This window comes from Schistocerca cancellata, chromosome 4, assembly GCF_023864275.1.
Source record: "Schistocerca cancellata isolate TAMUIC-IGC-003103 chromosome 4, iqSchCanc2.1, whole genome shotgun sequence".
Lineage (NCBI taxonomy): Eukaryota > Metazoa > Arthropoda > Insecta > Orthoptera > Acrididae > Schistocerca > Schistocerca cancellata.
In genome coordinates, this window is record NC_064629.1 from 874,557,161 (window position 1) to 874,582,407 (window position 25,247).

At 38.5% G+C, this 25,247-nt stretch overlaps 1 protein-coding gene across 1 annotated transcript in view; it reads right to left on the reverse strand.

The window, feature by feature from the left end:
- Nucleotides 1-9,746: 9,746 nt before the first annotated feature.
- The window catches only part of LOC126185029 (zinc finger and BTB domain-containing protein 24-like), a 566,213-nt gene continuing 550,712 nt past the window's right edge, over nt 9,747-25,247 (reverse strand). The window contains exon 14 of the mRNA XM_049927762.1: nt 9,747-18,788. Within this exon, the coding sequence (XP_049783719.1) occupies nt 18,363-18,788 (426 nt within the window). The 3' untranslated portion in view covers nt 9,747-18,362. The remainder of the gene's footprint in view (nt 18,789-25,247) is intronic.

Sequence of the window (25,247 nt, forward strand, 5' to 3'; positions counted from 1 at the left end):
GCCTATATAATCGGCACTTCCTCGAGTTCTCTTTGCAGTTCTTCCCTTTACCTCGGAGGATGTCTCCCGCAGTCAGAGACGAAACGTCAGGGGAGTTTTATACATCAACCATGCACAGCCTATCAGCTCAGAAGTTTTAAGTGAAGACAATAGTGGCCATGAAAGCCTACATTGTATGTCACTCCTTTGATTTTACAAAATCATGCAACCTTCGTCTTTATATGGTTTTGACAATGAGGATCTAAGTTAAACACAACTCTAAAGTCAGTTGTATTGTTAATTCAACAAACTCAGATTGATGTATCTTCATAGATAATAATAGAAAACATTCATTATTACCACACAGTCCTGTTAATGACATTACAATCACTTCAGCAGACCTGGAAACAATGAAATGAATAAAGGATTAACTGCTTGCTAAGTCTGATTGAAAGTATCTTGGAGCCATAAAGTATTATCTGAGATCTGAACTTAATCAAATTAATAACAACATCATATTATGTGAAGTCATTATGTCAGAGAACTTTAGACTAATTCAGAACAGATTATTTCAAACCAATAAGGACTTGACTGATAAATGAAGACAAGTAGGTTGTAAACACCGCAGAAGACAACACTGCAAATCCCTTCAGTGAACTGATTGGTGCTGTGACGTAATCAGTGTGCAGACACTGGTGGATAAACCAAGAAGTAGTTATAAAATAACAGAACAAAAGCCAAAATGTTGAATTCTTGATTCAAATGTTCCTTTTCAAAGGAAATTCGGGTAATTTTTTCATCTTTTAATGGTCATACTGATGAGAAGGTGGCTCAAGTAATGAGCAGTGTTGGAGGTTTAGAAAATCAGCCTCAGTTATTAAAATCCAAATGGATTGAGGGCCATAAGTAGCAACTGTTGAGTTCTGTACAAAATTTGCAAGTGAATTATCTCATTTCATGAACCTTGCATAGAGAAAATGTCTTGAGCAGTGATATAGTCCTGTGATAGGAAAAAGAAGTAGTACTGATCTACAGAATTCTGTATTATTCACATATATTTATAGCTCAACACTAGAACAAATTCTGATTTCAAACATTGTGACTTACTTGCAACAAAATAATCTTCTTCAAGGAAATTACCATTGAATCTGAAAACTTTAATCATGCAGAGTTCAACTCATTCACTTTACACATGATCTCTCCAGTGTCATGAATAGGAGAAACCAAGTGAGTTTGGTTTTCTAGTCTTTTGAATGGCTTTTTATTTAGTGTCACATCAGTGCCTTCTAGAGTAAATATAGGCCTATGGGAGAGCTTATCAGGTTAATGACTGGATCAAAAATTTCCTCAGAGGCAGGACACAGCACATGGAGCATCATCCATAGTCACTTAAATGATATTTGGCATGCCCTGGAGGAGTCCCATAGGACTGTTGCTGTTTATGTTACAGGTTAATGACTTCACTGATGGTATACCTACCAGTTGCAGTTTCAAGTTGTTCATAGATGGTGCTGTTATGAGAGTTGCGCTCTACCAAACCTATAATTTGGTAGTTATGGTACATTACATAAATGACATAGTAAATTGTATTATTACCAGTAGTGGTGGCCACTGGAGACCAAACCGCACAATAACCCTGGTTTCGGTGTGGGGCGGTGGGGGGTAGGTGGACTGCTGTGGTCTATTGTGGGGTTGTGAACCACTGAGGGCTACAGTGGGGGATGAAGCCTCTCCATTGTTTCTAGGTCCCCTGTTTGATACACAATACACACAATACATAAAGAAGTGTTTGAGAATGTTTACATACATTTGTGACTGGTGAAAGAGTGTAACAGAAATTTTGATTCATTTTAACTTGCAGACACACAAAGAAAGACATGCATCTCACAAGAAGCTGCTTATGAAACTTCAGGAATGTGTTTCAGGGCAGGATCTATGCAGACTCTGCAGCTTCCTACACATATATCCCGTAGAGATTGTGGGTATAAGGACTGATTTTACAAAATGTGGACAAACAACAGGAAATGATCATTTAGAGGATAAAAAAATCATGGGAGCATATGGCCATAAATGTATCTCAATCGAAGTGTACCCACTTGAAGTTGTAAATAAAAGATCTTTGACAATGTAGGATTCAGTTATTGAAAGCACGCAAGGCAAGGGAGAATATTCTGTCTCTGCTAGTGTTATAGTTCCACACTGAAGAGGGTAATAATGCTGCACATGATTTTGGCACACTCACACACTGGTACTAGGGGACATCTGCTTCACTTTGTTACTGACCCAGTCTGCATCGTTTAGTGCTGTGCTGAGAGATGATGGCCTGGTATACCAACCAAGACCAGGTTAACATGGTCTTTACATCCAGACAGGCAAATGGCATTGGACAGAGAGCAGCATGACTGTACCATGAAATACACCAACAACACCACACCATAAACTGTTTTCAACAGTGTTTCATCATTTGTGTGGGACTGGTTTGTATACAGGATGGGTAACAATAAGGCATTTCATCACATGTGTGAAGGTATCTCAAACTGGGCCTCAACCCTTTAGATTTCTACCTGTGGGGGCACCTAAAAGAAGTCATGCATGCAGAGCTCATCCTGGATGTGTGGATGCTGAAACAACACCTTCATGCTGCTTTTCAAGCCATTCAGTTGCAACTCGGCACAAGTGAGCATGTGCATCAGTTGCTGCTATGTTAGATTTGTGCATGCTGAGAGGTCTATGGGGCTACTTAAAACATTTTGTCTAATAGTGTTCTCCCACAGTATTTTGTGCACTGTATTGTTCTCTACAGGCATGATGAATTAGTAAGTAGTCTGTAGCACAGGTATCATGCTCTTTCAGCCATATGTCATATGTTCACATGATCTTCTTCATTGCTTATATTCTCTGGCATCATTTGCTGCAGTTTTTCCCCATTTATCATAACATCCTGTAAAAAAAGGACAATATACTAAAAAAGACCATCTCCCACACAACAGTAATCATAATATTGTACGTGGGTTATTTCTTCAAGAGCAATGATGTTGTGACATCCGTGCAAGTACAAAGCCATTATTCTTTCATCAACACAAACACACTCATGTGGAGCCAAAGAATGGTCATTCCACACTATGCCATTAGTAAAAAGATAAATCTGGCACACAAACATAATCTGCTTAGTACTGAGGTCACAGCATAAGTCCAACTACTAGAAAGAAAAAGTGCCAAAATCATAATATGTGGATTAACATTTCTTGGCCAAGTCAGAGAGTTCTGCAATACTAGTATGGTGAGTTGCTAAAGCATCTGATCTACCTTTAATGTCATTACAGTGGCTCCCTCTCATCCTGAGGTCTGAGTGACTTGCTGTTCCTTTTTAACATACTCCAAGTTATTCCTCTCACCTCCCTGAGAAATGAACCAGTAGTTCCAAAAGCTAGGATGGCATCACATACTTTTATTTTAGTACATGTTATTGGCAGTATTAAATATTTTGCCTCCTGTAAGTACTGCCACAAATTCAGTCCCATAATTTAATATGAAAAAAGCATATGTAAGCCCCTCTGGAAAAGTACTACATTACATTAGTAACTTGGTATACTAGAAAGCTAAAATGGAGAACATTTGATTTTTTAATATTGCTTTTATCTTAATGATGAAAATATTTGTTTTTAAGAAAGTTAATGATATTAAAAATGTCTTTTTGAAATGCAAGATGTAACTGAATTTTACTAACTTTGTAAATGCTTGTCTCATAAATTGTAGTCTGACACCTAAGGAACACTGCAGTCTAAACTATGTGCTACTCAATGAATAAACATTTTAAATGTTTCTCTGCCTTCTTATTCAAATTTTGGTGAGGATACCATTTAAACAAATGACGTTAAATCAGGTTTTACTTTTATATACACATTTATAAACAAAAAAAGAAAGAAAGACCATATTACTGCCATTTGTTTTACTGCAAATTTTTGACCCCATCTACACTTTTATTTCAGCATAGAGTTTCAAATGGTGTATCAGGAGTTTCAAATTCTCTCTGTGGTAAATGCTGTAGTTGTGGTCAAAATGAAAATAGTTTAGTGTGTACTGATCTTTATATATGAATAACAACAAGTGATATACGAGGGTCACTCCAAAAGAAATGCACACTATTTTTGTAAAAATACAGTTTTCATTCTGCATGTGTGAAAGTTTTATGGTGTGTAGATACATCCTTCCCGTTTGTTTTCAAACTTAGTTCAACCTGTTCCCATGAGTAGCACCATCACAGCATGTCTTCAAGATAGCTGCTACACTTGACGTTTGTCAGAAGCAACATACTGTCATAGAATTCCTGTGCTGTGAAAACGAGACAGTGGGAAACATCCACAAGAGGTTCAAAAATGTGTATTGAGATGCTGCTGTCGATCACAGTACAGTTAGTCGGTGGGCAAGCAGGTTACATGGGCACGGAAATATTGAGGATTATCCTCAGAGTAGCAGGCCTCGTACTGCGCACACTCCAGACAATGTGCAGAGAGTTAACGAATTGGTGACTGCTGACAGACACATCACAGTGAATGAATTGTAACGCTATGTTGGGATAGGAGAAGGAAGTGTTTGTAGAATACTGAAAGTGTTGGCGTTAAAAAAGGTTTGTGCCAGATGGGTTCCCAGGATGTTGACGGTGGCTCACAAAGAAACAAGAAAAACGGTATGCAGCGAACTTTTGGAATAGTACGAGAATGATGGAGATGAATTTCTTGGAAGAATTGTGACTGGTGATGAAACATGGTTCCATCATTTTTCACCAGAGATGAAGAGTGGCATCATGCAAATTCACCCAAGAAAAAAAAAATTCAAAACCACACCTTCTGCTGGAAAAGTTATGGCTGTGGTGTTTTTCGATTCTGAAGGACTCTTGCTTGTGGACATCATGCCAAGTGGAACCACCATAAATTCTGATGCATATGTGACAACACTGAAGAAACTTCAAGCTCGACTAAGACGTGATCAACCACATCGGCAAAAGCAGGATGTTTTGCTGTTGCACGACAATGCATGACCACATGTCAGTCAAAAAACCCTGGAAGTGATCACAAAACTCGGATGGACAACACTGAAACACCTGCCTTACAGTCCTGACATGGCTCCATGTGACTGTCATCTCTTTGCAAAACTGAAAGACTCTCTTCGTGGAACAAGGTTTGAAGATGATGACTCCCTTATGCACACTGCCAAACAGTGGCTCCAACAGGTTGGTCCAGAATTTTACCATGCGGGTCTACAGGCACTGGTTCCAAGATGGTATAAGGCAGTTGAGAGGGATGGAAATTGTGTGGAGAAATGAAAATATTGTTCCTAAGGGATGTATCTACATACTGTAAAAGTTTCAGACACATAGAATAAAAGATGGATTAAAAAAAAAAATAGTGTGCATTTCTTTTGGAGTGACCCTCATATGTAAAGAGAAGGAATAGATAGTATGCTACTATCTTGCATGAACTACTAAGTTCATGCACATGAATGGATGTTTTCTTTATGCTTAGTACAAACTCTAATTGAACCAAATACCTTTTTCAACTGCAAAACTTATTTATTTCACAATTCAGTTTTCATCTTTTTTGTACGATGTTTCCTCTTATAAAGCAAAATGTAGATCTGCTAATAGGCAGAGAGTTTCATACACTTTTTTCAAGATATATTTGTAAAACAGATGAATATATAATTTGGAACTGCTTAAAATAGATAATTTACTTTTTAGTCACCGTTTAAATTTTTTATATTTCTTTAAACTCATAAGTGGATGAAGATCTTGTAGTTCCCAGCTACTGTATTGAAGCTGCATTTGTCTATGACACAGCTGCAATGAATCTGCTGTGAATGTGAAACAAATTTACATAACACCTCTCATAACAGTTCTTAGAAAGAAAGTGTTGCTCAGTGTTATCAACACATACAATATTTACATCCGACAGGTGTGAGCAGTCTCAGTATATTTCGATGGTATCCTTTGAATTTATGCACATTTAGCACCTCTCTGGTTGTAATTTGGCAGACCAATTCTGACTCTCACAACAATGGACAGACGTTGTTAGGCAGATATGCTGTATTGTAAGTTGGGTTGTACGTAAAGGAATGGTAATCAAACACTTTGTCCATCATTTTCAGAGATAGCCTCAAGTTGAAATCCTTCATCTCTTGCAGTGGCTTTAATGTGAGTGTGGTATAGCATATGTTGTGTGTGCTACACTGTAAATTTCTTACCATTATATCAGAAGGACTCCCCATCCAATGAGCTGCATATTTCAAATATGTTGAATCTCACACGTACTTATACTTACCTGTGAAATTCAGAAATATGTGGTCCTCCCACACTCCTTTAAGAAGTAGCTAAATATGTGAAAGAAAGAATCATAATTGTGGGGAGGAATGGACAATGGATAATAGCATGAAGGGACTTTATAAGGCAGTATACTCTAATGTCAGTTGGGTTGCACATAAAGAAGTGGTGGTCAAACACTTTGTCCATCATTTTCAGAGGTAGTCTTCAGCTGAAATCCTTCATCTCTCACAGTGGCTTTAGCATGAGTGAAGTATAGCACATACTGTGTGTGATAACTGCAAATTTCTTGCCATTACATCAGAAGTGCTCCTCGTCAGATTAACTGAATATCTGAAATATGTTGAATTTCACAAGTACTCATCCTTCTCTATGAATTTCTGAAATACATGGACTTGCTACACTACTCAAAGAAGTAAGTAAACATCTGAAAGCAAGTGTCATAATTGTAGTGCATTAAGTTTTACAAACTACAGCCACATCATAATATTAAAGGTAAAATCTTGAGCTTTATGCTTCACATAAATCAGGCTGTGATCAAGCAATTTTTATTTTAAAATTGTATCCTTTTTTTTGTTTCCTTATTAAAATTGTTGATGTTCAAATTTTACTCCTTGGCGTCTATAGGTGTTGCCACACACATATTTTCAAATCAATTGTCAGTAGTTCTGGGTTATTCTTTGTGCAGTAAGTTGCAAATACAAATGTTCTGTAAGTATGTGCTATACCTGTATTGTCATACCACACCACAACAAAACCACATGCCTAAGGCTATCACTTTTGTCTTAAAGGTTGAGACTATTAAATGCAGTCCCTCACCCTCAGAGTGCCATAATTAATTTTTAATCGATGTCTAACATATTACATACAGCCATATACGCATACTATGTTTTGTAACACTGTGATGTTACCTACAAAAAAATGGGCATACAGTACAAACTTTCCTGGACAGTGTTTACATCCCTATTGATTTGTGTTCCTAGGGCATTAGACCACAGTCTAAGGCAGGCTTGTTTATAAAGTGGCTATGTGAGCACGAGTTCCTGGAAAGTGAGTGCTAGAGTTTAAATGGAGTTGTTAGACTTCATGTAACGGGGGGGAAGTGTGAACTGTGCACTGCATTCAGAGGCATGGAAATAGAAATGCCTTGTGGCTAGGACCTACCATTAGGTAGACCGTTCGCTTGGTGCATGTCTTTCGAGTTGATGGATGATTGATGACAGGGAGCCCAATGTGTCAGATTGTTACAGATGTCACAGCACTCGTGTGTGGTCTGGCATTATCATGCTCTACGAGATGATGCTCCATGTGTGGAAAAACTCATTGAATTCATGCTTTCAGTTTTCTGAGGATGTAGTAGTACCTGTTTCTCATGCACTGACATAGTTACATTGCACATCTCCCTGTTACATGCTGAAATTCAAAGCCCTCTAGCAGTAGGGGGTTGCTACATGTGTCAGCAAAGGGAGAGGAGAAAATCTCCAACCAAGCTGGGAATTGAACCCAAGCTGTTAAGCATGACATTCCATTGTGTTGACCACTCAGCTAGCAGGGGCGGACTTCAGAGGCACGATAATGCGTTAGAACTCGTCCTAATCATGATCTTACATGTTAGTTGCTGCTTTTCAATTAAATTTTAAATAGAATTTTGATAAACATTTTTGTATGATTAATAACTTGAATACAACGTATTAATAAATTAAATACAATGTATTGTATGACTAAAAAAAAAGGTTAGTTAGTTTCCAGAAGTCATTGTATGTAAGCAAATCTTTGACACTTTCATAATAACTGTCACTTAGTATACATATAAATGTTATGATTTATATTGGAGGGCATCTTTTTTTAAAAAAAAAATAATTCTTTATTTTGGTGAAGGATGTATAAACCTTGTGAAAATTGTGTTTCTGTCTTCTAGCAAAGCTGTTATTTTTATAACGTGCCTAGATACAATTTCTTTTGCTTGCTTTGTGATGTATATTGGTAAATAAAAAAACCTCTAAATTTCTTGAAGGAGCAATTGCAGCATCCAAATACTAATGTTTTACACCACTATTTGTGTTTATTTCCCTTTATCAAATTCTGAAGCATGGTTTTAAAATATTTTCCCAAATCTTTGAATACATACCTAAATGACTGACCATAAAGATGAACGAGAGTTTTGTATGTGAATTTTAATTTGTTTGGTGTCCATAAATCTAAATTTCAAGGCTTAAGCTTTTGTATGTAACTACACAAAGTTTGTTTTTGTGGCCACTAAATTATTTATGGAAAATATGTGTAGATATGTTACATTATGGTATTGTCCTAACTTCATCTAGTGGAGCTGTAATGTGTGTGTCATTGAGGGACATTAATATTTGTATCTACTAATTTATTGAATTAGATTGGATCCTGAACTGGACTACAGCGGCTGATGTAAGTAGAGATACCATACCCAAACCTGAAGTTTGTATTTTATCTACACTGCCATCTGTCTTGAGTATCCAGTCTTTTGAATTGTTTAATAGTCCATAGAAGCAAGAGGAGCTTCCAGTTTTTACAGTACAAAATAAGCAGACAAAATGTGCACATAGGTCTTGTAGTTTAGTTTACTTATAATTTCATTAGATACACTGACTAGAGCTGTATTCATATGATATCCATTGAGAAAGCATAATTGTGAAAGATTGAAAGAGTCATTTTCTCTGATGTGGCCATAAACCCATTCTCATAGAAATTTATCAAATATTCTGCAGAAAATATCAGGTGAGATGAGTTGATAAAAGTAAATTGCCTAATTGTCCCTATTTTATCAGTTTGATTTATCTGGTACAAATTTCACACTGTTGGGGAATACGATGAGTTTTTCTGACACAATTTCAGCATGCATCACACCCAGAATATCCAGTATTTTAATGGCATTCATAACATCATCTTTGCTTGAAAGGCCACTAAATATGAAGATCCTGGATATTTTTGTTCTGTGAACAACAAGAGTTGTGTAATGTATACCAACCAGTAGAGCAATCCATTCAGTTTTCAATTTGATTTGATCCCTCCAGAGAATATTTTCATAAGCAAAAGAGATAACTGTACAGTTGTTTATCAGTTTTAACAAATTTGTTTATCAGTTTTAAAACTTGCTAAAAGTCCACAAAAATGTCTATGTTGAGTAAATCTGAAAACTGAGTACATGGAGTGACTGGGTAATGATGCTTTCTAAATTTATTTATATGTATGACTATATGCTCATGAAATAACTTCCAAGTCAAATGACTGAATAGTTTTTGATACAGGGTTCATATATGAAAAAGTTGTTGATACAGGTTTTCTGTTCCTTTATAAATAAATTGTGAGTTACATGTTTGTCAGACACGGAAGACAATTGGAAGGAAATGAGTGGAGTTATGGAGTGTAGCAAAAGGAGTTGCAGAAATGAAAATAAACATTTTTTTCATGAATTGTCATTTTAATGTTTTCTTTGCATCATTATACGATTTCAAAGTTTCTATTAAACTTTATTACATTTAAAGACACACACACACAACAGCACAGGATAAAACATATCTATTACTTTAATGTCAAGAATTTTATATGCAAACTCTACCAACTGCAGGTTTGAAATGAAACATTTTGAGACAATTACTAAAACAAATTACACAGATATTCTGAAGTTATTTCTATGGTAAAATAAACAGCAATGCAGAATGCAGTCATAGTGGTGGGAAGGTAAATATGTCTCTCCACAAAATGCACACTTACAGAGCTGAAAATAAATGCGTTGGCAAGTGACAAAATGCATACTTTAACAGAATTATAAGCAATTCCAACATTTTCATTCCATACTTTTACAATGAGGGATATTTTAGGAACCTGTGAACATGGCTTTCAGTCTAGTAACAATTACCAATTTTTTATACTTCATGGACTTGAGAAAAAGTATTTGCTCAAATTCTACAACTTCAATGTTACTCTGGAAAACATCATGAAGATCTTAAATTTCTTTCAAACTCGAACTTTGACTTAACTTTATATGGCAGTGTTAGTGGAGTGTTTTGCAGTCTGAAGGTTTAAGGCTAATAAATGAGCAAATGCTAGACAAAATTGTATTTTTATAATAAATAATGAGATCTTTAAATGAATATCAAATAGTGAATGTAGGCTCAAATTTCAGTACACAGAATCTTCAATAAATTGCAAAGAAAAAAATGGGTAATGTCATAACTCACTGAATGAAGACAGATAAAACAGTGATCAATTATTTATTTGTTGTCCAATATAGCAGTGTACTGTATCAAGCTGTTAGTATTAAGTATTCTTATGCTTCTTGTTTCTTTAAATGTTATGAATTATTGGAAGCTAAGTTTTTGTTAAAACTGCAGTGAAAGAAGTGGTGTAAAATGTGTGATATGGCTTGTGTTAATTTTATATATGTTTTAATGACTGCATGTATAATTTCAATAAGAGAGGATACGTACAGATTTATAAGTTTCACAGAAGTAGATTTCAGTTATCAGTTAATAATTTTGTAGACGTTGTAGCACATTCAAGAATTAGGAATTACATTTTTCAGTACACTTGTTTTGAATACAAAACACTCCACAGCTATTAAGTTTGGAATTTAGCTACAAAATCAGTTTCTCTACAACCACAAAACGATTGTCTTTGAGGTAAATGCTTTCTCATTTGTCAGCCCATACCCAATCTTCCTTATGATAACTTATCCACATTTGTTAAATAAATATAAACACACAGTATTGATTGCTGCAGAGATTACAAACAAACTCAGTGAGACCATTTAAACATGCATAAAACTGTGTTTAGGTAGTTGTTTAGCAAGAGAGAAATAAAAAGACACTCTCAGCAACATTCATGTTTTTGTGCACAACATCAAACTCACACATACAGACATACATGCTCACACTCTTATAAGCTAAAACAAAAATATCTAATTTGTAAAAGGCATCATCAATATTACAGTGATGAAAATAATTAGTTACTGAATAACTGTAATAATAATGTCATAATAATAGTGTCATATATTGCAATTATCACAATTGTAATAATTTTTACACTAATAGGAACTTAAAGTAGAAGTAGCCAAACAAGTGTTTCATGGATCGTTATGAATTCTAGGAATGATTGTAATGGCATGATATAACAAAATAAAATTCTGTTGATCCTCAGTGTTTCTGTCAGAGTCCATGTTCTATAAATTCAGTTATTCCCAAATTACAAAATCACATGTACTATACATAAACCAATAAATTTTGCATGAAAACTGGTGAATACAAAGTTGCAGTTTATTAAATTTCTGTAATTTTTTGCACCCTAACTCATATAATTCCATACAAATACAGACTTTGAGGTAATTTCAGCAACTGCATACATTTAGGCTATTTTCAAGAAAATGTTGGAGAAAATTAAGATGTAAAAATAAATATTGAAGTGTTTTAATGTAACAAAAGTCACTTTTATAGACTTTTAGCAACATGTATGAGTTTTGCTTTTTGATTACAAAATATTTATTTTTGTTATCATATACTTCCGATATCAGATGAATGTATATACAATATAATTTAAATAATTCTGTATATCGAATTTTCAAGCATTTTCTATGCTAGAACATTTATACAAATTAAATCTGATACAGTGTTAAAGTGTATGATACTGGTATGACTGCTATTTTTAAAATATAAATCACTATTATAGTATAATAGTGCAAAGTTCTTTATAAAGGAACATATCTTTTTATTAAATTTACCATGAACAAGCAGTTAGCAAAGCATTGTCATATGGATCCAACAGCTTTTTTTATAATTTCATCATGAGGCACAAAATATAGTTTCTTCCCCCTTACTATTTCTAATGACATAATTATAAAACACTACATCCACACTATAGTACATGTTAGATAACTATTTTTCACGTAAATTTTTTTACATACCGTAGCATTATCAATATTCTGAATTTTAATTTTTTTTGTTTAATTTACAAAAGAAACATAATGTGTTTTCCCGGAACTGCTTCATAGTGAATGAAGTGGCTTTGGAGTGGAGTGCAGCATTGATGGATCTTATGTTATGAAATCATACCAAGAATCAAACGACCATTCCTTTCAGTTTTGCTATTATAGGCAGAACACAATGATTTCATGATAAAATACATCAGTAATTACAACCTTATGTTTTAAGCATTAATAATGATGTTGATGGTAATAATAACAAATATAATAGTGACAATAATAAAGTTAATTGTAGTAGTAGTAATAGTAATAATAAAAGTAATAATAGTGATAACCATGAACAGTAATAGTAGTAACTGAACATCATACAGTGAATATAACTATCTGGCATTGTTAAGTGTGATGTGTCTATAACGTTGAACAATTAACTAACGGCATACAGTTACTGTTAATCATTTCTCCAGAAAATTATCAACTGTATAATGTGTAATGATGAACTGTATTAGTTAAAACTATTGACTACAACATTCTGTAAACTATAATTATGGTATGGCATGTTAAAAATGTTGGAAGCAAAATATTATTTGATTAGTAACATGGGTATTACAGTAATAATTCTGGTAAATAATCAGGAAATACTGAGAGGACTAGGTCCAAAGGACATTTGTACCAATTATACAATTCAATTTGGGCCCCACATTTTCCTTGCAAATCTGTATATTTACATAATCCATCTTTATTTCTCTTATAATTTGCCACAGAGTATTGTGTACACAGAAAACTATATTTATCCATCATTATAAACTGCTAAAAATGGTTCTTGCAAGATGGCCAAGGAAGTACTTTGGAGCAAAGGAAGAAGGTATGTACTTTATGATTTTTTTAATAAAAGTCTTCAGAATCACAAGTGTCAATTTGTAGTCTCAACAGAAAAGCAGCAGTCAATTTAATTTCAAATGATGCAGCATAGCAAACAGCATGTTTCTTTTGCATGGCAGGGTACTGAATACTGCATGCTCATTTTGTATTTAGGAATGTTCAGTCAAAACTACTGGTTAAAATGATGTGTATCAAAGGGAGGAACTGAAGCTGTTGCAGCATTAACACGCAAAAGGGATAATTATATTCGTTTTATTCTCATTTTATAAGAGGCATCTTGACATCCACTGTCTGATAATTCATAATTTTACTGTAAATGCATCAATATACTGTCAGGTACAGCCCTTTCATAAAATATAGACAAAGGAGCTCTTGCTATGTAGTGTATACATTCGATTCTGTACAGTACGCTTTACCATACCTGATTGTTCAGTTAATAAGTTGCAGATCATTTCAGAGCTTTAATGGTGTTACATACTGCTACAATTTATTGTTGTGTTTAACTCACTAATGATAAGAAACTATGTCTCAATAGAGCAATATTGTTTCATTTTTCCTCTCATACTGTCTTTGATCAGAAGCATTGAGGCATACTAACTGCAACAACTGATACAAAATTCTGAATTAATGTGGCAAATTAATAACTGAAATAGAGATAATGACTATGCTTAATACATGAAAAGAAAACGTTAAACACTTTAACTCTGTACTACATATGTATGTGCCTACTTTGATATAACATGCATTAAAATCTATCCTATTTATATGTTAATAGCAATATTGAAATAGCTGTATATTATGTGTACATATAGCCTAACTATTTTGTCACCTGTGTTATGCAATTCTGTGGACAGTTAACAAGTAAACTTAAATACATATTAAAACTGTAAGAGAAATATTCTTATCTCTAAGTGCACCTAAAGGCACACTCCAATGGAACACTGTAAAAACATCCATATGGTTTATCCAGTTTTCTTTGGTGTAATTTACAAGTAAAATGTGGTTTGCTTTAGTGGTCATCTGCACGTCCACAAATGTGGATCTGAATGAAGTCTGAAGAAAGAAAACCATTAGATAGGAGATATTTTAAAATTAATTTTGCTCGTGTTTGAAGGACTGTACAAAAATTTGTATTCAGCAAAATCATTACTCTGAGTGTCACTGATCAAATTTCAGAAAGTATATTACTTTAACGAATAACCAAAATAGACACAAATACCTATGAGTTATATAGATGGGATGGTAGAACTTTTTAATTTATTCAGTTATAATAAGTGATTAATTGGCTCTTAAGAGCAAAATACTTAATAGAACTGGACTCGTTAGTCCTCTCAGTTTTTCCACATTTCAGTGTAATACATATTATAAATGTTTAAACAAAGAGCTTGTTATGTGGGTCATAACCTCACAATCCTGTTGAAATCATGCAATGATTGAATGAAACATGAGAGATGGGGCCATAATCTGCCACAGATCAGTACTTCTTGATCAAGCATCTGCTCTGGGTACAGGAATGATTAAATCACGTCTGAGAGCAGTACACAATTGAAGGCATATATAACATTTAACATTTTTATTTTCTGTCAAATGAGTATTTATAACAACCTACAGTTTAGCTCAAAGCACTAGGACTGTAGATAATAAAATTTAAAAAATGATGTGTAAAATTAGATTAATTGTGATACTTCAATGCTTTCATAGGCAATCAGCTTATCTTGTGAAACGCCTGTAACATAAATGGCATTACAAACTGGCTCAGAGAGGTTTATAAACCATAACAACCCAACTCTCTTGCCTCTTCTGTATTCTTTTCCATCTCTACAGCTTCATTCTTTCATAGTACATGGTCCGGAAACATAAATCTTACAGAACTACATTTTTATGTTTTTTATTTTTGAATATTTTGTTACTCCTGCAAGTTTAAAAATGGACACTTTACATTACTCAGTGTAAACTGGGTACAGATAAATAAAGAATTTCACAGTATTAAACAGAAAACCAACAACAAGTGAAAAACTTAAACCATATAACTAATACATGACTTAAAACTTAATAGATAATTTATTTTCTTTCACATATTACCAATTTCGATACACATGTAGGCCAGCTTTGACAGGATATATGCTTTCATATTGGGCCAATAACATACAATTTCAAATTTATGTTCTTAATGCTTAATTGCTGAACAGTGAAATCTTTACTATGTATTCACTTTAAAGAAATGTGTGTTCCTTTAAGCACCAAAAACTAGGTTCCAACATGGTAAAATTTTCAAAATGTACACAAATTATTTTAAAATATTCAAATACAGTACACTGTAGATAACTTTTAAAGTTTCTATTGCAAATTGTGATATTTATGTGTTACACACATTTGCCAGTGAAATCAACACTTTAATGCGTGTGTTTGGCTATTGATTACATAAAAAGTTTCCAACTCTATGTATTTCAATGCTATTGCATTTTAATTATGTATACATACAGACACATACATATTGGAGTAAATGTATGTATATATATGCACTGCTAATAAGTAATTATTTTTGTTGAGAGAAGTTTCCACATGTAAAACAAGTTGAACTTGTGTTGCAGTGTGGACTATTGCAGTTTTGTGGAACACAACATTTTAGTAGGTTCACATAAAATGCGTGTTTAATAAAAATTATGTATTGCACATTGAGTGTTAAACTCAGTGTGCATCTGGGCTATTGCAAATTGTGATATTTGAAATACAAGTTATCCATAACTATGCCAGCTTCAATCCTTGACAAGCATGTTGACAACTTCCTGACCTTTCATATTTGTTGCTACTTTAAGTGACATTTATTATGGACAGCCTGCTTATGTGAGTATGGGTACACGAAGAATGTAGAACTCAATCGTGTATTGGGCTATTGTAATTCAGACTGTATATGTAGCCATACATCAACAAATATACAGTTAATGTGTTACATGCTGTGATACATAAAGTAGCAGACTTCTTATGTATTTGAATGCTATTCAGGTATGTGTATTGTGGATCTGCACAAGAGTGTAGCAACATCTTGTGCAGTTGGGCTATTGTACATTATGTCATATCAATCTGTTAAGTATCATACATATACATTTAGAGTATTTACACTCTGTATTATATATTTTGTAACTATTACTTTTACAAAGAGAGTTGTTTAGTGTATGTGGTACATATCGAGTGTCAGACTCGATTATGTATTCGGGCTATTGCAGAATAAAATACTGTAAAATGTCAGCAGTAAATGGATACATTCGAGTGTCAGACTCGGAATGTATTTGGGCTATTGTAAATTATTGTAAAACTGTATTTCCTTATTTGTAGTATGGTACGCCTGAGTGTCAGACTCAAACGTATTTGGGCTATTGTAAATTATACTGTTTTGTATAACGATTATCATATATAATACATAACATGAGTGTGTGACTCAGAATGTATTTGTGTTGCATTTTATTTAAAGAATGTAATTTGAATATTTTTACTAGAATACATAGCATTTCGCTCAGGGCCCTCAAATGTTTTGAGTTTTAAGCAAGAATATAAGGATACCGGTAGTATTTTTTCCGTTATTCTAGAACAGTTGACCTACAAGAAACCCGAATCAGCTTCAAATATGCAAACCACTACATATTACTCGGAGAGCTGCCGCACAAACTACAGTTTGGGAAACATTGCAGTGACTAGCTGTAACAGCTTACGTGTTCCAATAAAATTTATAAAACTGTACATATAATTAAATAAGCAGAAACAGAGATTCAATATTTATAGGTGAAACAAACAATTATGTGTCAACTTGTCAGCTTAAAACAATTTTGCAAATCTACATTAGAAGATAAATTTGATTATAGTCTTCTCATTAAACTATATACAAACTAACAAAGAATTAATATTATCTTTGGTCGGTGTAAAGAATAGTTATACTAAATTAACTCCAGTTCAGACAGTATCTGATACGAAACTTAAACAAATTTGAAAAGAAACTACTACCTAATTAACAAAACCGCTTCACAGTATTGCTTCTTCCAATTGTTCAGTTAGCCTCGGTCACATTTTCTCAAAAACTACTATCGGTACCATTATATTGAAATTTAGTACAGGCCGAAAATTTTTACAGGTATTTTTGAATATGTTCCAGCACGTAATAAAATAGCTGTCGCGGTACCTACTCCTCCGTCACGGCAGAACACGACTCGAGCAACGGGTACCGGGAATCTATTCACTCGGACAACTAAATTAACGGGAAGTGTGCAACTCGACCTATAACGTACATGTCGAACGAAACAAATTTTTACTGTCGACAGTTGTTTCCGGACGATGTACCGCGAACGAAAGATGACTTACACGTAATAGGACTGATACGAATTTCCACGATAACGAAAATTACAGTTTACGAATGAGGTAGGGAACGCAGTAGCTTTATTTTATTACGCGTGGAAAAGGAAATCGATCGATCCGAAGAGAGGGGATTTGTTCGAACAGATTTTGAGCATATTTAGAGGGAGATTATGTGTATCGACCAACTAAATATTATATGCAACCCAGTGTCAAAACTTTACACTACTATGTCCGTATGAGACGCGATGCAAGGTATCGAACTGCATATACGGATTTCAAATGGTCTTTATAGCAAATAACTACTCGTGTGGCACTGATTATAAAAAGTTACAGTTAATAATTACACGCGGAAGCGGCGTCTCGCGTGGAGACGAAACTAAAATTCTGCGCACCTAACGATCGTAACGATTTTGTACAAAACGGACAAAAAAATCCGGCGAATACAGCAACCTGGCGAGTTATAACAACTCGTAAGCAATTATTGTACAAGAGATTCACATTGAGCTCGTCAGGCGACCGTAACGGGAGGTGGCCGCGTACGGCGCGCCCTTACGGTCGTCTGACTATTCCTACGAAAAATATCCGGTATCACGCTGTACATAACCACTCGTACTGGTAGACTCGAAAACAAAGGAAAGCTGCGCTCGAACGCAGAGGAAGCGAAAACATTGGGTCGCGATTTCGCGAGGTCGAGCCGACTCTAGGAGAGAGGGCGGGTGCTCGCGGAAACGTGAGGCTGTCTATCCTAGCTACGAAATTACGATCACAGCCGACGTATACTTCCAGAAACTGAAGAGCAAAACAACGAGTACGTACAACGAAAAGGAGGAAAGGAAGGGGCAAGTGTGCAGTCTTTACGAACAGGAGATACTCGCCGGCTGGGGCTGGGCTGGAGGCCTAGGGGTTGGCGCCGCCGGCCGGGCCCTGCGCGTTGACGAGCGAGAAGCCGAGCGCGCGCGGGTCTCCGCCGTGCAGCCGCAGCGCCTGCTCCAGCCGCTGCTCCTGCAGCCGCAGCGCCTCGCTCAGGTCGGGCGACAGCTGCTCCTGCTGCTGGCCGTGCACGCCGTGCTGGCCGCCGCTGCCGCCCCCGCCGCCGCCGCCGTGGTGGTTGAGGCCGGCGGCGGGCCCGTTGTGCGCCGCGTGGCCGCCGGGGCCCGGCCCGCCCCCGCCGCCCCCGCCGCCGCCGCCCATGCCGCCCCCGCTGGACGACGCGGCCGCCGCCGCCGCCTGGCTCACGGCCAGCCGCAGCGCCGCCTCCGCCTGCGAGCGCAGCAGCGCCTCCGCCTGGTGCATGCGCAGCGCCGCCGCCTCCGGCGACGAGGCCTGTTCCGACACACCCACACATTACTTCCTCTGGCCTCTCCGCACAGTATTCGCAAAAACGAGACACGCTGATACATTGCAACACTGCTCCTACATGTACAGGGTGATCAAAAACTCAGTATAAATTTGAAAACTGAATAAATCTCGGAATAATGTAGATAGAGAGGTACAAATTGACACACGTGCTTGGAATGACATGGGGTTTTATTAGAACCAAAAAAATACAAACGTTCAAAATATGTCCGACAGATGGCGCTTCGTCTGATCAGAATAGCAATAATTAGCATAACAAAGTAAGACAAACCAAAGATGATGTTCTTTACAGGAAATTCTCAATACGTCCACCATCATTCCTCAACAATAGCTGTAGTCGAGGAATAATATTGTGAACAGCACTGTAAAGCATGTCTGGAGTTATGGTGAGGCATTGGCGTCGGATGTTGTCTTTCAGCATCCCTAGAGATGTCGGTCGATCACGATACACTTGCGACTTCAGGTAACCTCAAAGCCAATAATCGCACGGACTGAGGTCTGGGGACCTGGGAGGCCAAGCATGGCGAAAGTAGCGGCTGAGCACGCGATCATCACCAAACGACGCGCGCAAGAGATCTTTCACGCGTCTAGCAATATGAGGTGTTTTTTTTTTTTTTTTTGTTCTAATAAACCCCATGCCATTCCAATCATGTGTGTCAATTTTTACCTCTCTATCTACATTATTCCGTGGTTTATTAAGTTTTCAAATGTATGCTGACTTTATGATCACACGGTACGTTATTAACATCGGTGTAGGACAATGGACAACGATGCTCTAGATATCAATTAAAATCCCCCAGTCTGAGTAAAGAGGTTGCCCTCGGTCATTAGGCGAATGCCGGAACTGAAAAGCTCATCCAAAAGTTTCCCATCTAGAATTCCTTCAGCCCCACTCCCAACATGTTGGGACGTTTGTCTGACGAGGGCCGAGTCCTACAACAGACTACGCTGCTAAGAGCACCGAATGAGAGGTTTAAAACGAGAAAAAATAATAAATAATAGAATGGATGCCCTCAGCTCGTCGAGGATGAGACTCCACAACTTTCTTCGGGTGTTTATTTATGCACTGACGTTACAGAGCGACCCGCGGCCTTGGTAATATGGTGGGTTGTTTACTAATAAAAAGTAGTAACAGAGCTGCAGAGATTGTCTCCTCCTCTTATTCTGCAGCTTCTCACAGTGCTGTTTTTTATTCTCTTTTACATAATTACATTGTTAATTAAAAACAACACATGTCATACATAAAGTAAATTTTAGAAAAGGAAAATAAATTTTGCTACGTTCTTAAGAAGAAAATAATAGGCGATAGAAGAGATCTAGATAATAAAAGAGGTCTCTTTATCTGTCTGTTTCAAGTGCGAGGGCTTCGGTAGACACTTGGAGACTGCTTCACCTCAGTTAGCATATTCTACTCTACTATGGTTACTGCTAAATACAGCCGCGCCGAGTGGCCGCGCGGTTCGAGGCGCCAAGTTACGGATTGAGCGGCGACTTCCGCCGGAGGTATGAATCCTCCCTCGATCACGGGTGTGTGTGTAGTTCTTAGCATAAGTTAGTTTAACTAAGTTTAACTAGTGTGTAAGTGTAGTGACCCACGACCACAGCAGTCTGGTCTCTTAGGAATTCACACACTCTTTTGCTAAATATATGTGTGACATGAGATTAGCTGTACGTGGTTTGTCAGTATGAAGTTTGTTACTGCAATTAGCTTCACCAATGCCCGCCGCATAAGCGGTAGAGGAGCCTCGGGTGCTGTATCCAGTCGAAGCCACCCATTGGTGATCAGATGTCGCAGAGCTACCACATTGTGCGGTTTCGATTGTTACGTTTCACCCGTTATCGCAAATAGACCCAGAAACTTTATATGGCGTCCACATCGGTGATTTGGCGGCTCAGTGTGCGTGACTATCCGTCAAACGGGTAGCGTATGCATACAGCCGTGTGAAAATGGTTGTTGCCATTATGGAAGAAGGGAGTGTAAACAACGAACTCATTGTGAAGATTTAGCAGACAGGGCAACATTTTGTCATCGACAATGTTGATATAAATAGCGTATCTCACTTTCACGGCATTGAGAGGGTACAGCTCACTGTAAGGAAAACATCGCCAAAAAGTCATAGACCCACCTCCGACCTAAACTACACCCTGCACACACGTCTCATCTGTCGCTTTGTGTCGTCTGAAAAGAGGCAAAATCACGACTCGTCGGACAACCCTACATGCATCCAGTCAGCTAGTGGCCAGTTTCTCTGTTGTTTGGCTCGTTGAAGATATGCAGCTTTACGTACTGATGTGACCAATGGCCTTTTGCGAGGCACCCGACGCCGAATGTTCCTTGCATGCAGTTCCCCTGTGGAATTTTCGCTAAGAAACTCGTCTATATGGGCTTACATCTACTGACATCAGCAATTTATGTAGCATTTCGCGCGATTGTCACTGGTAAGGCGTGACACTTCGGTCACTGTCGAGTAGGATGTTGTTTCGAGCGCTGTTCACACGCGGCTGCGAGGTGTATACCATCCCTTGGAGACGTGTTCTACAGTCCGCGTTAGTAGACCAGAAAACTAAGCAAGTTCACTCAGGGTGGGATCATAGGCACATCCAAACACGACATCTCTTTTCTGTCGTTCTGTCACGTGTTCGCGTCACCTCATCGCACTGCGGCGATTCCATATACAAGATTAGCTCGGCATGGCTTACGTCAGTTTTAGAGGGTAAAATGACCGCCCGTTGACAGTTCTGCACAATCTTCAAGCGTCACACTAGTATTTCGGACGTTGAGTGCGCATTCAGAAAGATTATATAAATTGACCTGGACCGACAGTTGAAAATGTGTACTAGAACTAGGATTGTAAGCTGTAGATGTTGCTGTTCGCGCACAGCCCCTCTGCCATTACCCCGCCTAACCACGCCTCTTCGCCTGGCCCTAATTCTTAATGTCACTAGATGCTCCTCCCAGATGTCTATTACGTGTTCTGCCACGAGGCGGAAACCTTTGGATAATTTATCCAAGAAATATCAAACCAAATGTTTACGTGAGAGCAGGTAGGGTTGTTCTGAACGGACGAATATGGCCAGTGTATCACGTGCCCAGGGCCGGTTCGAGAATGTTTTTCCACACAAATGACTTATCATTTGGCGCTCCCCTCCCCTCCCCCTCCCTTTTCCCTCGTGCACTTTCACTAATTGCGATACCCACTGTATACAAATATTACACTTGGGCGTCCCTCTCGGCTTGGCTCGCCGAGCGGCCTTTACTAATGATGATATGCCCTGTATAGAAATGTAAGACTTGTGGCATCTTGGCGCACCAAGCGGTGACACGTGTCGCTTGCGCCTTAAGCCGACCCTGCGGATGCCTCTTTGATAAAAGTGTTCCGTTAGAGAATTAACAGCACCGCTGAGAATAATCGTCATAGAGAAAGACGCGATGTGGACATCACACATGAATGTCGAGTAGGACAACCTATGCGCGAGCGGAGAACAGTAAACCGGAGTCAGCCGTGCGGTATTAGCCGAGCGGTCTGAGGCGCTGCAGTCATGGACTGTGCGGCTGGTCCCGGCGGAGGTTGGAGTCCCCCCTCGGGCATGGGTGTGTGTGTTTGTCCTTAGGATAATTTAGGTTAAGTAGTGTGTAAGCTTAGCAGTTAAGTCCCATAAGACTTCACACACATTTGAACACAAACCGGAGTCAACCAGGCCCGAGTGTGTCACAAAAGTTCGGCGAAACCTGCTGTCCGTGGAGCTCAGAAGCAGATGCGCGGCGTCTGTTCCCCATGCTAGCTGCGCTGTATCGGCAGAAAAGATACAAATTCTCTCAAGAGTTTCGACAATGGATGTTACCGCTTGGCGACTGGTGGTCTCTTGCGACGAATCACGCTTTGTAATTCATAGAACAGTTGAACGGGGGCATGTCTGGAGAGACACTTCGAGAAACACGCTACTGGATGAACGTTTCAGCTGCGGGAATCTCTTCAAGCGTTCTTTTGACCAGCTGCGTTACGAATCACCTTCATTCGAGTACGATGACTGGCTTCCTTCGTGAGAATAAAATGTTTCAGTGTCTCGAGTGTTCGATACTTGTTCGAAGAACACATCCATTAGCCACGAAGGCGATTTCACCTTTGAGATATAAGCGATTTTCTGATATATTCCATTCGCGTATGGAGCAAAGCAAACGTTACTGTCTATAAGCGTAGACGAGCACCCTAATTTCTCCTCTCTTATTATCGTGATTCCTATGGGATACATGACGGCAGCAGACTACCACTTCTTTAGTTTACCCAGCAGAATTTCACCAGAACAGAGTGGTCTTTCTTCTAAATTTCCAATAACGTTCCTTGAGGACCTCTGTTGCACTTTCGTTAGTTGTTTATGAGCTGTTACGATCCTGGCATCGCATCTCTGAATCCGCTATTCTCTATAGTGTCAATGATTGAGGATGTTTTTGTTAGGCAGGACGCAGCTTATCATTGTCAGAAATGGAAGTAACTTCAGACGTCCGCGGGGTAGTGTATTGTAACACTTGCTGCTCATTTACACACACCAAAAAAAGTTTGCATCACTTCGGTTCCGAGAGTTCCGGAACCTTTACAGAAAATTGGAATAGAAATCAACATAAACATAATTTCCGCCGTTTTTATTTCTCATCAAAACCACACATTGCATGTTGTACCACCGTACAGCGAGACCTTCAGAGGTGGTGGTCCAGATTGCTGTACACACCGGCACCTCTAATACCCAGTAGCACGTCCTATTGCACTGATGCATACCTGTATTCGTCGTGGCACACTGTCCACAAGTTCATCAAGGCACTGTTGGTCTAGATTGTCCCACTCCTTAACGGCGATTCGGTGTAGATCCCTCAGAGTGGTTGGTCGGTTACGTCGTCCATAAACAGCCCTTTTCAATCTATCCCAGGCATGTTTGATTGGGTTCATCTCTGGAGAGCATACTGGCCACTCTAGTCGAGCGATTTCGTTACCATGAAGGAAGTCATTCACAAGATGTGCACGATGGGGCGCGAATTGTCCTCCATGCCTCGCCAATGTGCTGCCAATATGGTTGCACTATCGGTCGTAGGATGGCATTCACGTATCGTACAGCCGTTATGGCGCCTTCCATGACCACCATCGGCGTACGTCGGTCCCACATAATTTCTCCCCCCCCCCCCTTTCCCCCAAAACAGCAGGCAATCTCCACCTTGCACTCGCTGGCCAGTGTGTGTAAGGGGTTCCTCCTGACCGGGTTGCCTCCAAACGCGTCTTTGACGATTACCTGGTTGAAGGCATATGCGACACTCACCGATGAAGAGAACGTGATGCCAATCCTGAGCGGTCCATTCGGCATGTTGTTGGGCCCACCTGTACCGTGCTGCATGGTGTCGTGGTTGCAAAGATGGACCTCGCTATGGATGTCGGGAGCGAAGTTGCGCATCATGCAGCCTATTGCGCACAGTTTGAGTCGTAACACGACGTCCTGAGACTGCACGAACAGCGTTATTCAACATGGTGGCGTTGCTGTCAGGGTTCCTCCGAGCCATTATCCGTAGGTAGCGGTCATCCACTGCAGTAGTAGCCCTTGGGCGGCCTCAGCGAGGCATGTCGTCGACAGTTCCTGTCTCTCTTTATCTCCTCCATGTCCGAAAAACATCGCTTTGGTTCACTCCGAGATGCCTGGACACTTAACTTGTTGAGAGCCCTTCCTGGCACCAAGTAACAATGCGGACGCGATCGAACCGCGGTATTGACCGTCTAGGCATGGTTGAACTACAGAAAACACGAGCCGTGTACCTCCTTCCTTGTGAAATGACGGGAACTCATCGGCTGTCGGACCCCCCTCCGACTAATAGGCGCTGCTCGTGCATGGTCGTTTACATCTTTGGGCGGGCCTAGTGGCATCTCTGAACAGTCAAAGGGACTGTATCTGTGATACAATATCCACAGTCAACGTCTGTCTTCAGGAGTTCTGGGAACCGGGGTGGTGCAAAACTTTTTTGATGTATTAACGATATTGCAGACAGTATTAATAGTGACCTCTGACTTTTTACGTAAGACACAGTTATTTATAATGAAGCACTATCGGAAAGATAAGATTTGAAAGTGGTACAAAGGTTACCAGCTTGTTTTAAATAAACAGAAATGTTCCGTGCAGAAAACACAGATTAGAGTATCTTTTACCGGTTCAATGAAGCAAAAAAAAGTGATTAAGGCGTCTGACTTGAAATCAGATACCTTCTGGGTAAAAAGAGAAAAAAATAGAAATAAAGAAACAGGAGACTGCCAGGCTGCGGATCCAAAGGTCTCGTGTTGGATGCCCGGTGAGTTCTACGAGTTTCATCTGTCACGATCACTTCTTTCACCTCTGGCAATGTTTGTCGACTTGGTAAAGGACGAACTGCACCGCGGTTCTCCTATAACTGGCTGG